At 40.5% G+C, this 15,205-nt stretch overlaps 1 protein-coding gene across 22 annotated transcripts in view; it reads right to left on the reverse strand.

Moving 5' to 3' along the window:
• Positions 1–574: 574 nt before the first annotated feature.
• Positions 575–15,205, reverse strand: part of CAMK2D (calcium/calmodulin dependent protein kinase II delta) — a 115,978-nt gene continuing 101,347 nt past the window's right edge. For 16 of the 22 annotated variants that reach the window (XM_064653862.1, XM_064653854.1, XM_064653876.1 and 13 more), the window contains 5 exons: positions 8,760–8,835; positions 8,085–8,179; positions 6,703–6,931; positions 3,195–3,244; positions 575–2,643 (listed from right to left, as the gene is read on the reverse strand). In XM_064653862.1, coding sequence (XP_064509932.1) covers positions 3,238–3,244; positions 6,703–6,931; positions 8,085–8,179; positions 8,760–8,835 — 407 coding nt within the window. In that variant the 3' untranslated portion in view covers positions 575–2,643; positions 3,195–3,237. Of the gene's footprint in view, positions 2,644–3,194; positions 3,245–6,698; positions 6,932–8,084; positions 8,180–8,759; positions 8,836–15,205 lie in introns of those variants that run through there. The other 6 variants (XM_064653864.1, XM_064653877.1, XM_064653874.1 and 3 more) reach the window with 2 other exon arrangements.

Below are 15,205 nucleotides of genomic sequence, written 5' to 3' on the forward strand. Positions count from 1 at the left end.
AGTTGTCTCCTCTCCTCGGTCCTTCTTCTCTGCTGGTATAAAAGACTGTTCTCAGTTGCAGCTCAGCACAGTTTAAGAAAGCCTAAAATAGCTACAGACACACATGAAAGCTTTTAAACCGGTACATTATTTTAGATGCTAATTATTTATGGACTTTAATGCATTTTATGGCATTATGTTACCATATATATTTTATGGTGTTATATAACATACAATAACTGCTCTTACAGAGTCTTGTGTTACAGGCTGAGCATGTATGTGAAACACTGCAGGGCAGCTACAGAAACATGCAAAGTACCTAAAACATTTCTAAATATGGACCTACAAACACAAGGTATGTGCAAAGTCCGTCAACAAAGTCGAGCATGAACAGTGTACAACTGGGCCCTCAGGAAAGGCACTTCAGAACTGACCCAGAAACAAAACACAAAAGCAAACATTCCTGTTTTCAGACTGAAAATTCGGCTCCTAAGAAACTCCATCTGCATCTCGAATGCCTTAATTCAAACACACACTCTAGGTTCTCCAATGTGAAGATCACAGTTACTTGGGAAATTAAAACACAAGCACAGTGTCAGCAGAAATCACAAATTTATTAATCCTTAAATATATCAATCATTTACCATTATGGCAAGAAATATGTACACTGTGTCCCATGGTAAACTGCAGTGTTCCAAAATGACAGAAGTGTATAATTCAGTTGTGGTGGAGAGAACAAATCACAATTTCCTCACGTCTTGGTGTGGAAGACAAACTTGGTCTACAGTAATACGTCAACACCACATGCTATGTTAGAAGTATAAAAAAAAAACAAACACCCTACACCTAATTTGTTAATTTTAAATACAGTTATGCCACTTATAGCCGCTTCACAAAAAAAAAAAAAAAAAAAAAAAAAAAAAGAGTAAAGAAATTAATGAAAAAAAAAATGAGGCCATTACTTTTTTCACAGATCCCATTGGCAGGTTAATATGGCTCAACACATTTATTGTAGATGCTTATTTTAAATATATATTGTTTAAAATCATGTAGTAATTATCAGAGAAGCTTAAATCCATCTACCATACATCCACTAGTAACAACATCGACATGTTTAAGAACTGCTTTTGATTAGTCATCGACACGGAAAGGTGAAATGATACAAATTAGGAAGCTTTTCCCATTTTAAAAACTTCAGGCTGCAGAGTTGTAAGTTGTTAACGGCTAAAAAGGAGCGTGATGGAGATCCCATGCACTGTACAGCGCCGTGGAGAGCAGGGAGCCCTGCCAACAGAACCAGTAACCAATGGGAAAAACCAAAACCAACCCATCCCTGTGCTCTGCTATCGGGAATGGAAGGGAGGAAACCGAAATTCTTGCGAGGACGTATTTTCACAGCAACGTGAGGGAAGGAAAACTAGTCCCTGTTACGAGGTTTGCGTTCTGCGCTGGCAGCAGAGTGTCCCTCCTTCGGCTGCCTCCGGCCAAACCCAACGGGATCGCTGTGGGAATCACTGTGGGAATTGCTGGGCTCGACACCATACGCTGCACCAGGAGCTTAAGAAACCGACAGCGCGTTGAGGGGGAAGAGGGGGAGACAAATCTGTGGTAAAACCGGTGTGTCCATAACTCATTTCCAGAGAAGCAACAGCAGCAGTGTAATGTAAGTAAACTCTTCATACTCAGCTTTAAGGCCTAATATTTCTCGAGTATATCAACCACACAACTGGTCTATAGATTAACCAACATATTATAGTTTATATTTTTTTAAAGCCTCCTTAAAAAATTTACAGTACATCCTAAAAGCGATAAAAATCTTTCTCTCTCCTTCCATTTTAATCCTCGAAAATGCCTCTCAATTACCTCTTAATTCCTTACAATTTTTAAATTTCGCTTAATCATCCAATAGGAATTTTCAGTTAAGCAAAATAAGAAAGCAAAAAGGACTCCACGGGAAAGCAGAAGCTGCTGACTCACCAGAACACTGACAGTTAATTCTGGAGTGGCCAAGCCAGCAAATGAGGAGCTTTTTCCAGTTTACACAGACTAATAAACTAAGAAGGCTTCAGCTGGTCCAAAGCCAAGATATTATCACTTCCACATTTATCAGTGATTTTGCCCATCTACGTGCCGTAACAAAAATCTGTTTGACAGTAACGGAGCTGCCAGCGGAAATCCTAACCATTCCTACCAGAACCAAAGCAAAATCCTGGGACTCGGGGGGGAAAAGGAGGAGTCAAAAAACAGTTCTTAAAAAAAGAAGGTAAAATATACTTTTTCTTTTTTTTTTTCCTTTTTTTTTTTTAATAAACAGGATAGTTTTTAAAGTTGTCTCTCAAAACTTGGCATAAATGGAGGAAGTGACAGATGTATTGTGTATCTACTGCCGTCCATTCAACATTTTTATTTCTTTTTTTTTTTTTTTTGCCTTTTTTACTCCTCGTTATTCTCTGTTTGCATGGAACATTCGCCTTCATTGAAATGCTAACAGTGTACAGATGGAATATACAGCAACGTGGTGCGTCACAAATGTGTTACATGAAGAACCTTCACGACTCCATGCACTCAGAAACATGCATGAAGAGAACGGGATGGCCAAGATGGTAAATCAACCAGGTGCGTTGGGTACAGAAAATGCAAGAGCGGCACCGCTGATATTTTTAGCTGGGAGGAAGGAGAAAAAGAAAAAAAAAGAAAACAGATTTCCATTACTGGTAACATCACCACCATGTAACAGTACATGCTCAAGTGTTAGCCAATGCTATTGAAAGAAAACCCCCACCTTCTCGAGATCATTTAACACGATACTGGGAAGAAAACCAAGGGGAAAAAAAAAACCGGTCAGGCAAAGCATTCTTTTATTTTTGAAACCACTTTACAGACGTTATTTTCCATCTTTACAGGATGCCAGAGAGGTTGTTAAAATAAAAAAGGAAACTGAGGCAGGAAGCCAAAGTGCCCTAAGGGATTCCTTAAAGGAGGGAGGGTCGAATTCAGACGTGAATCTCTGAGTGTAACTTAACTTCCTCAGCGTGGGCATCGCAGGCACTGCCACGGACTGAGGGTGTGTACAAATACGGAACCGAGTAACGAGGAAGAGTCAGATGTCATGAACATGCAAGACATGCTTGAGCCGTATGCAGAGAGAAGAGGGAAGAGAAGGAAGGTGTGAGGAGGTATGTGGCCAACTCAGGCTGTGAGGTGGTTTGTATTACCGTAGCAGGTAGGGGCCGGAGCCGCGGTGGGGATCCCTCTGCGCTAGGCACTGCACAAACACAGAACACACTCCTTACTCACGGCCCTGCTGCTTGCCAGCGCACTTAGCAAAGTATAAGAAACTGTAGGCTGTGATAAAAGAGGGAACGTGAGCCTCATTCGGCCTCAAGTGAGGTCTGGGAGTCAGTTTTAGGTCCAACTGCCCCATACTAGGCAGGTCCACTCTCCGTGGACAAGCAGACACAGTTCTGGAGAAACACATTAGCACATGTTCCTAAGAACGTGGATACAGAGGAAAATTTCCTACCATCACTCCTATCACTCAGAGAGAAAATGGACAAGACAGAAGCCCAAGCTTGTCTTGTCTGACTCCCAGCAAATTTACAAATAAAATTTATTTATAAACTAAGTACACGTTTTTGCTCATATTCTTTTCCAAATAAGTTCTCTGCCATAAGGAAACATTTCCCTATACCTACAGCTATTAAAGAGCTCAGATATATCCTTAGATTTATGCACACTCCCTCCTGTAGTCAAGAAAAAAAACAAGCTACTGTGCTTGCAGCAACTGATTTGACATAATATAGGATATGACGCTTGCAAAAGCAGATCACAGCTATAATTGCTTTTGTGACTTGATTAGATCTAAAATTCCTCTTCAGACATGATGTGCAAGATACTTTCTTATAATAGAATTGCCATTATTAACTACTGTGCGTTGGTAATAATTAAATAAGTAGCTGTAGACTGTATACATTTCAAATAAAGGAAGGATAAACCAGAACAATATTTTAATTAGATTTCTCCTGTAGTTTTCCAAAATGGAGTTATTGCTGCTCTGAGTGGGAAAAGTGAAGGTGAAGTTGAGGGCAGCCTAAAAGATGGTCAGGAGGGGTTATGGAAGGCGATTCTAGCATGGTGCTGCGTGGTAATCTTCCACTCAGACTTGAGAAGACGGGGAATAGAGAAAGGATATGTAAAATAACTAAAAGAAAAATGACAATGTTCGGGCTGAAAGGGGAACCATCAGCCTAGAGGAGACCCACTAGTCCTGAACACAAGCAGTAGGAATAAACTCATGTAGTATATTTACACTTAGGTGGAAGGCACTGTAAAAAGAAAGGAAAACAGGAGCATTGTGCAAGAACCACCAAATCACCTTGAGGGCTGGGGAATCCAGAAATGTTACGTGGAATAACAGGAAGTGCAAAGCTGCACGCTCAGTAGAAGTTTGAGAATTGAGGAAAAACATGTGGCTGGCTCAGATGAGCTGCTGAATGTGATAGAGATCAGAAAAGTGTAAAAACCATGCCAGAACACAGCAGGGGAATGACAGACATTGTGGAGTTAAATAAGGCCCTGACCACAACTGGACAGAACATTTCAGAAGAATCCAAGCTAAAGACAAACCTCAAATGAAAAAAAGAGAGTGAAGAGCTATTAAGGTAGCCAGGAAAATGGAGATCCTACCAAAAAAAGCCAGCTGAGTTAGTGTGGGTTATTTACTCTTCAAAAATAGAAGGTGGGAAGTGATCTGAACAGCCTTGCTATAAAGGAGCTCATGTCTGCACACCTGTCCCCAGCACAGGAGAACAAGGATGAAATAAGAATAACCAAGGATACATTGAATATTACTAAATTTTAGACTGGAAAGTAAGGCTTCTAACCATCAGACCAATGGTGTTTTAGAACAATGACATGAGCAAGTCCAAAAGCCCCTCTGAATTCAAGATTAGGGTGAGGTATGGGATTTATGTGATATTGTTGCCAGCATTAGACATCTAGGGCTATGTTGCTACCTCAGGGAATCTCTCCTCAAGCCTGAGTCCTGCTCTAAGGCTCCTCCTCTGTGACCCTTTCAGCTTGGATGCCCTCTTGCAATCCCAAAATCTCCTCTGTCTGACCCCATAGGTCTGAACATCCACTGATACAGTCTCAGAAGTCTCTGCTTCTCCTTCCATCCTTGGCAGTCCCAGAAATTCTTCTCTTTATTAGACAGCATAAGCAGCTGCAAAAAACAGCCCTTCCCCAAAAAACAGAGGGGGGGAAAGAAAAACCCAAAGGAAAAGATTACACAATTCTCTAGTCCAATTCATGCTATTCTGCTGCAAACACTTACTGTCCAGGGTGCCCTGGACCTGCTTCACTTACACTCTACACACACCCAGGCCAGATCCCTTGACAAAACACTCCTTTATGAAAACACCAAAAACCTACCTAACACTGCATTTCAAGCAAATGTAGCTACTCCTTATATATAATCTGTTTAAACATTGGCTGTGCAGCTAGAATGTGAGAAACAAAGGACAACGTGGTTCCTCTTCCCACTGGTTTCACATTTTGAAATAAAATAGTTATCCCTAAGGAAGGAAATTTCTTTTTTCCTAAATAAAAAAATAATAAAAAGTTCATCCCTGTGGAAGTTTAACACTTCAGTCTATCTTGTTCCTTACTTTGTCATGTATTATTTCATATAGGAGAACAGTGGTGCAAGAAATAAATTACAGGACATGATAAAGTGTGAAAGATGGACTCTAAGCCCTTAACATCCACATCAGGAAAGACAACATTAAGATGCCTCACACAAATGTAATTATATCCTATACAAAGGGCTCACAACTGAGCAAAGCAAGGCCTGCCTAATTTGGAAAGAGCCCAGCCTAAGGCAGAAGTCAGTGAGGGTTGGGCTCATTAATGAAGGCTGCAGGAAGGAGGGAAGCCGAGGACCCAAGCAGAACCTGCTGAGGAAGCCGTGACTCTTGATCTTGTTAATGCAACTGTGAGTGTGCTGGAATTAACCCTGCTGACAGCCTGGCCCAAGGAACTCGGGTCACTGCATGACTGCGAGGGCGTGGGAGGGCCTGGATGAACAAGAGGGGAAGATGATGATGGGAGAGATGAGAGGCTGACCCACACGGATGTCAGAGCTGTGAGACAGGGACTACGCAGCAGATAAGCAAGGAGAGTGTGGGAAAGAGATAAGAATGTGATAGCTACTGGGATGACTTAATTTACAAATTAAATACGTAAACTGGCTCAAAACCAAATTGCAGTGAACATTCCTAGGCCTGAGTAAGCAGAGGTGGCTGGAAACCACAATAAATACGAGTTAAACTTCAGTTTTTCACGACAGTGACACTTTTTCCTTGAAACTTTCTGGTCAGCACTAACAGCTCCACGTATCCTCTCGCTTTTTATTTTTCCAGATATTCCAGAAATTCTATTTCAGGTTCTCTAATCCTGTCTTGTGTGACTTCTATCAAGCCTTACTTACATGAAAAAGCTGCCTGCTTAGGGCCCGAGTTGGCTCAGTGGGCATCACAGTGGAAACCAACCGCCAAAAAAGAGCGTTCTTTTAAGAACGACACCACACGCACAGAGGTGGATATAACACACAATAAACAACCACAAGAAACGACCATGAGGGCGGTTCGTAGTTTTTAAGGCCCGAAGCAGCTACGAGACCACACGGCGCACCCCAAGCTCGCGGCCCGGGTCGGTTCTTACTTGATAGGTACTGTGGGCGAGCCTGAGCGGTGGAAATGGACGTTCTGCCACTTGCCGTCGCGGCGGTGCCAGACGCGCGTCTCCTCGGACTGCATGGTCTTGGGCATGCCGCTGCCGTCCATGTACTGCGTGAGGCGGATGTAGGCGATGCAGGCCGCGTCCTCGCCCACCAGGTGCACGTGCGGGTTCAGGATGATCGTGTGGATCGGCTTGTTACTCTTGGACAGAGCTGGGGAAACAAAAGCACACGCGCACACACACGCGTTTTCTCCCCGTGAGCCCCGTTTTGCAAACAAAACCCTCAAGCGTAGCAGATGTAAATGAATGATTGCTGTTTACTGATGGCCGTGACTGATGACTCAGGTGCATTGTAGAAATGAGCACAGTCACAGAATGTTTTCCCCTTTCCAATCAAATGTTTAATAGCACATATAATGCCCTATTTAATAAGCACATAGGTTTAATGCATGTATCCATATGGATTAATAAGGCCATCATCTTGAGTTTCCCAATATTTCACTTTCACTGTTATGTCTAATAACATTTCTACTTAATATTATCAGCCAAAAGAATTCAGCTTTTAACTTATTCTTGTATCATATTTTATTAAATGCTGATACGTAGGAAAACTAAAAAGCAGCGGTAATGAAAGGCAAAATTACAAGGAAAACTACATAAAATGCTGGTTTGGAGATGGAAGAGAATTTAGGAGTATTACAATCCCATTTAGATTATGGATATTTAGATGCAGGAATATGATAACCCCATTTTATGCTCAGACACTGCTCAGAAATTACTGGATAAGCTGATATCTTAATTTACAATATTTTATTTCCTTTTAAGTCAAGTCTGTTCCAAAATGGTTACTTACATCACATGTTTCTCCAAAACTTTATTAAATCCATTCTATGGGTAATTTCTCTTTCTTAGAGATGACATGATTGTAATATATATATATATATATGTAAAAAATTATAAATTTATGTTTTCATATATACACACCAACATATATACCAATACAGAGCAGAGCAGATCCTCAGCAGTACAGACTGAGTGACTACAATGTCTTCCCCAACACAATCACACACTCACTGCAAATTCTGACTGTTGGTTGCAATCACTGTTCACCACATGATTTAATGACCTTTCTTTTAAGTACAGGCACACCTATTTCCCCAGGAGAAAAACAAAAATATGGGAAATACCTGAAACTTTCCCCAGTTACCTGTGATAAGTGAATGAGCACAGCAGAAATATCCTGGAAAAAGGAGCACCCCCTTCCCCTGCCCAAATCAATTCACTCCCAAACCAAAATGCTAATTAGACGGGAGAAACACAGTCAGAAACAGATGAAGATTTGGAAATGAAAAAGGAATGTTTACCATTTTCAAAGTAAAACCTGTGGAAGTCCATCCCTTCTACCAGATTACCCAGAGCTTCAGGTTCAAAAGATGTAAGGCCTGGATCACAGATTTTCCTGTGAAAAGAAGAAATTTTGTAATGAGTGGTTATTACAAAACACAGCTCCGGAGAGATTATTTTTAAATGTTTCCTTTATTCCAATCAGGCATGTCATCACACTGGAAAAGAACAGAATTTAAATGAGGAGAAGGAATAAAGTTCTGGTTTCACCTAAATTAGCACGGTTGGCTGCTTACCTCAGGTGGACTGGATTTCATATAAATCATCTTTTCACCAAAAAGGTCCACCAAAGTAGGTCTCACACGTCAGTGGTAGGTATTATATTCACAAGACTTTTTAGTTGTGACTCTGAAAAGTGCTGCTGTGCAAACCAAAGGATTTTTTTTATGTCTCACATCAGTATTCAAGCAAGATTTAATCACTTTAACCACACTGGATTTACACAAGCAGCTCCTCTGAAACTGGCGATGTGTAAAGCCAGGGCAAAGCAGCCAGGAACATGTTTTGTGTTTCACGAGGAGGAATTCCAACAAACCATAAATACAAGCACAGTCTCTCCTATATAAACATGCATATTAAGTATGGTGTGTCAAATAAATCAACTCTCCTCACTCCCTCCGAAATGAGGAACTCACGTGTAAGCTTCAAAGTCCCCGTTGTTGATGGCTTCAATCAACTGCTCGGTCACCTTGATAATCTCCTGCTTACGAGCTGGGGAGAGATACAAACCAATCTGAGGATGGAAGGCAGAGTGGAAGGTGACAGCTGACAGGTATCCTGTCATCCCTCAGCTGGCACAGCAGCCGTCTCTCTTCCTTTCTATGACCAAAGGACATGAGGTTATATTGCTGCTTTACACTGACTTGCCTTCAGTGCACTCCTGTATCCATGAGGAAATTAAACACATGTCAAGATCAATCCACTTTCCTTTCACACTTCTAAGCATCTTCACTGAAGGATCTGCTGCTTAAAAAGCAAAACAAACCAAGGCCCAACTCCTATCTCCAAATTCAAGGGTCTGATTATTGTTTTACAAGCAATGCTCTGTGTTTCATACATACAGGAGGCCTTTACCTTTTCTGTGTCTAATGCTGATTTTCAGGAATCTTTTCAACTCTTGCTGTTTGCTTTGGCCACATGTGAACATTTAAGTAAAAATGAATTTGGACCCTAAGCCTATAATGAAGATCCTCTGGTGCAAAGCTCACGGATTCCATAAAACGCACATATATCCATGTAGGTCTATTTACAACACACTGTCTACTCCTTCTTAAACATCAGAGAATCCATTTGGAAGACCCAAACTTGAAAGAAAAATAAATGCAAGCAATCAGGCTGTAGCAGCTCTCTTGTGCAAACAACAGTTGTAGTTCTCCTGCACACTCCTACACGTGGATTTGACCATTAACAAATGCACACAAAAACATTCTTGGAATGCTAAAACCAAAGTCCCGAGAGAGATCACATTCTTCTTCTAAAAGAAAATGTTGGGGAGCACATACAGAAAGTAAGTCTCCAATGCTGTGCTCAAGAAGTGGCATCGTGGAGTTAACCTTTTCCTAAGTGCACACCTAATATACTCAGAGAAAAAGAACCAAAAAGTAACCAGTAAGGAAAGATGTGATGGAGAAAAAAGTGGATATAGAAGTCTAGTGAGACTTCTTGAGAGCAGCTCTTGTCTACTAGACAGCACAATGGCTAAGAGCATTTCAAGTATGAACTGCCTTATTTTTCACAAAGATTGTGGAAAGAACAAAGACTTATAATGAAGAGGCCAGAAATGTCCCTATTGTCGTATGTTTAAACAACACAGACCAGACTGCCTGGACACTGTATGGCATTGTCAGCACCAGCCAAGGGGTAGGATGGCTGAGTAAGAAATAATGGGGCAGTGTTACAGAAGGCTGGCAAAAAAATCCAGAATGTGCCGACTTTGTGCAGTGAAGAAATTACCAGTTTTGCATGCGACATCTCACATAAATATAACGGAGCTAAAGGATTTGATTAAATAACCCAGTGACACATTTCAATCAGAGACTAGGAAATTACAGACTATTAAATCAGACAGTGGGAAATGAGGTAAAAATCTCTGATCAGCTGCTACACGATCATGAGATCACATTAATGGATAATAATGTAAGCAATAAATATGCCTAAGGTCCTGTAGTTTCCACATGCAAGAGACATAAAACCACAAGGACACATAATTTTGGCTCGAGACAATTGGCAATATTTCCTTTTTCACTAACACCAGTCATTTCTTTCCCAAGTCTTACCATCATACCTTTGATGTTGAGATATAAAAGATATAATTCAACATCAACCCCAGAAGGGAGAAATTGAACCGTATCGCCAAATTGTTGTTTTTTCCTGGGTTTAGTTCCAAAATGAAATTGCAGTGGAATGTATGTTCTCATGAAGCTTTCTGACAGAAGCCACCTAATATTACAGAATATGGTTCCAGCAAAGCTTCTCTGGGCTGTAATAACATCTAGTGGAGCTGTGTCTGCAGACCTGTCTGTGGGTATAAAGCACATCCATCAGGAAGCTCTACAGGCCAGCAAAGCAAGGAAAGGAGATTACAGCAGCTATCACTGGCTCCAATCAATCCACATCCGACTCCAGCACCAGTGTCAGTTCTTCCACTGCCCATGGAAAGACTTCACAGTTCACGATGTGGACTGTCAGGAACAGGAAGATGTTGCCAAATCATCTGCCTTTCAACTCAGCTCTCAATTTTTTTTTCCTACAAAATTACAAGCGCCACGTGACACTCTACGAAAGCAACTACGTTCCTCTTACCTTTTCAGCAACACACAATTACACACATATTAGAAAATTAGATTCCTTCTATTTAGTGATCTGACGTGCAGTCTCCTTGGCAGAGAGCCAAAGGCAGAGGTGGAGAATAATTTAGAAAGTGGAGTTCCAGAAACGATTTATCCTATATGCAGAACCCTTCGCCTCGTTCTCAGCCCTTACTCATTGCAAGGAAAAAATGGTCAAGAAACAAGGCAGTATGAAATAACAGCAGGTGCCAAAGACTAATTAAAAATCTCAGTAGCCACTGTGGTTTTACACAACCCCCCTTCTGATTGTTTTGAAGGGCTTGTTTTTATCTTAGCTTTTGCATCTTCTTGTATGGGTATGCAGGGAGACAGACTACAAACAGATACCAAAAGTATTTCTGCTCCATTGTCTTGGAAGCAGAGGTTTAACCTGGAAGGAAGGAAGGAAGGGAAAGGAGGTGGGAAAACTGAAATACAACAAGCAGAAAGTTGGAAGGAGACCGGAAAGCAGCAGAAGGAAAGTGCAGCCATGGCCTGGTGGCCACGTGCACCAAGTCAAATCCTTGTGCTCATCCTTAGGGCAAAGAAGAAACAGGGAGGGCTCTGGAGATGAACTAAGGTGAAGTGGGCATTGGGAGGAACAAAGTCCTACTATTGCAGACAACGTCTGACAGAAATAATTGGTGGTTCTTACAGAGGTAAAAAAATACCAAATTTTCATTATAAATTTGATGGGCTCCACGTAACATATGCTCTTCCAAACATCCGATTTTTTTTCCATCTAAATACACATGACAATCTATACAAGGACAACAAATGAACACACAAGGCATTAGGGAAGAGGCATCTGGCCAGTTCCCATCTGCCAGATAACTGTCACTTGCAATCACCATTCTCATTTGATTTTTTCATTATTTATTTCTTTATCCAATAGTGAACTTGGGCTTGTATTGAATTCTAGGACGATTATGCTGTTTGATGTACAGTGGCAATTTTATGCTATTATACTTTTCATTTGATGTGCAGCAAGAACTTTCTAAATAAAACTAAAGCAACTAAACTTCCTAAAGAAAACAGACAATTGTGACGAGATTCTGATAAAACTGGTTCAGTTATTTTTTCTATAGAGTGTGGGAAAAGTCAATTCAAAAATTAAAGCCTGACCCATCTATAGTTTCTTAGAATATCACAATGGCTTTCCATGGCATAAAATTATATACTCTCTGTAAGCAAAGGGTGACTGAGCAAAAATACATCTGTTGTCTTTAAGACAACTGGGATGTGAAGCAAGAACATTGTTAAAGGAAGTCAAAGGTGCTGGGACATTTTCTTGAAAACTGACCATGAAACAGGCTGTAGGTATGGCAAACTAGTGTGGAAAAGATGGTGGCTTTTACAGTCTTTGCTCAGAATATGACTGAAGTAAATACATTAAAGAAAAGACCATGGACCTATTCCTTAAACAGAACCTTTACCCCCACAGGGTCAGTGAGCAAAGGTAATTAATAAGGTTTTAGCAGTTCAAAAAATATACAATCCCTGCTCTAGCAAGCGAGAAGGTTTATGACTAAAACAAAGGCAGTTCAAGCAAAAATATTATGCAGAAGAACTATAAAAAGACCAAATAATAAGAAGACAACAAACAGGAACATTTTCTAAAACACTGGCTGAAACGATTTCTGCAGCAGTGCTGTAGCACATATGTTAACTTTAAATGAGTCATTAACCTCTAGCTATATTTCTCCACCTTTTTTCCCTGCTCAGCTACAGGGTGGGGGATAATCTTTCACAATTAAAGAACACCATTAACACTAATATCTAAAGAACACAAAATAAGTAGGAACACCATTTAAGCAAAAAGCATCCAACACTATCAAGACTTTAAACATACAAGGAGCAATCTCCCACCTAGTGAAATCAAGCACCACAAGGAAAATAAAAAAGGTACAAAACAACTGCAAAAACTGTTCCAGGAGGGAACTCTGGGGCTTTTCTTCTCTTCCTGTAGCCCTAGTTTGTAAACTCAATCTACAAAAACCACACAGAAACAATATTTTAGTTGCAGAGAGAAGGTACAGGATAAAAACGAGCTGCAGACATGTGAAAATGAAGCCTTCAGAAATATATGTACCATAAACTTCCCTTTTTGTGAAATACAAAAAAAGAACCCCTGGTAACTCACTGACCACCATATCACCCATCATTTTTTTTTTTCAGAACTGAGATCAGCAATGTACTTCTGAAAATAATAATTTAAGCCACCTTAAGCTTCATTCAGATACCAGAGCATCTTCCTACTGCCATCAGTCCTCTAGATGACTGACTGTGTAATAACTGTAGTGCCATGGTGAAGCAGTAAAGCACCTTTCCAGAAGGACAAGGTAGCCTGGTTCCAGCTTTGCACAGGCACTCCAAGATGATTAAAATGATTTTGCTTCTGCCTTGCTCGCATGTTGTTTCTCCAGGCAAAAACCCTTAAAACTTTTCAGCTGGGTAATCTCAGCTCCACATCTTGGTACACCTCAGTTTGGATTAATCTCACAACATTTGGGACGTGTATAAGTACGGACAAGTGAGCTTGTTCTCTCAATGGAGAGGAATAAGCACTTTCAGGGCACAATTCATCATATCCCAAAATAGATATTTAAGACAAGTGTGACTCATCTGACCTATTTGCATTGACTAAAGGGAGTCTAGACAACTAGCTCAAATACAGATATCCACACTGGGGAGGGTGGCTAAATCTGGGGACACAAATCCTACCCATGGTGCTGTTGTTTCAAAACAGGACAGTCCGTGGCAAGGTGACACTGGGCTGCTCGGATGGAACGGCACAGCATGGGAGATCCCAGCTTCCCTTCTCATCTGAACATCAGCCAACAGACAGCAGTTACATGGAAAGCATACGGCCCCTGATGTTATTTCTACACTCTGAAAATAACCAAAGTCTGCAAGGGAAGAGGAAGAGACTGGAAATTTTATCCTGTGTTGTATAACGAGCTCTGGCTGTGTGGATGTACCAGATCTCATTCCACTTTACAGCACAGACTGCTAAACATCACACAGTGTTCTTCCAAATGATTCTCATCGCAGCAATATCAGAAAATTCTCTGCTGATAATTTCTCTTACTGCTTATACCCCAAATATTCCAAGTAAATAATTCCTGTGAAGAAAATAAAAGAAGCTGCCGCATGAATAAACAACTGCTTGGGTGTCAGATCGCCACAAAAACCACTCAGAGTCTCAGATGACAGGGTGTGCTCCAGGGGCCTTCTCATTTAAGAAGTTGATCAAGATGTAGTGTATAAAAAACCAGAGCTTCCCTCTCACCTCACCACTTAACCTTAAACTTTCATATGGGCTCAGACATCTGAGTTGTCATCTTACATGTAACATCTTTTTCCTAGAGCCTGCTGATTCCAAAGACTCATTCTGATTCATCACATTATGATATGGATGGATGATCTGCAGAATTTTATTTAGGTTATTGGCTGGCTTTCACCTTTCTGAAAGCCAGTAAGCCTCCCACTGCCCTAGTGAAAAAAAAATAATTCATTAGCTATTTAGGCAAATATCTAAAAAATTATCCCAGCGCTTTTCCACCCTGTACTGACAAAACAGATCCAACCAAATGAATGTACCTTCTATTTAAACCTTAGTCATAAATTGATGTTAAGTCACTTGTCACATGCCCTACATAGTATATTTTTATGTGAAATCAATTACATATAAAGACATTCCCTATATGATTATACTAAAAATGACACTAATATTTACACAGCATAACAAACGTTGGTAAATGTTTATTTTTTAATGACAAATCACCCACAGTGTCAGATCAAAGCTGTATCATGGTCACTGCACCTACAAGATACTACACTATTTCCCAACAGGTCACTTTAATCGTGGAATCTGGCTGCTGTCTCCAGAAATGATGTCTGAAGTCTCCATAACTGAGACATTAACAGGGTTTGCTGCTGTGGAAATTTTTATTTCAGCTCAGCTCCTGCATAATCACTCCGCCCATTTAGAGAAATCTTGTTGTCCACTAGTGTGAAAATCAATAACAACCCTCAATTCTGCATCCCCCTTCCTTTTAAATAAGGTTTAAAAAGCACTGAGATGTGTTAATAGTAACAATAATCCCCAAATAATAATTCTAAGAAATGCAGCGTTTGCCTATTTCGCTCAGGAAAATTGCATTACCTTTTAAAAAAATAGTGCCACTGTTCCTAAATTTGGTAATGAAATTACTAATGAATATCTATCTTTAAATATTAAAAGCCATCCT

This window comes from Pseudopipra pipra, chromosome 4, assembly GCF_036250125.1.
Source record: "Pseudopipra pipra isolate bDixPip1 chromosome 4, bDixPip1.hap1, whole genome shotgun sequence".
In the NCBI taxonomy this organism is placed as follows: domain Eukaryota; kingdom Metazoa; phylum Chordata; class Aves; order Passeriformes; family Pipridae; genus Pseudopipra; species Pseudopipra pipra.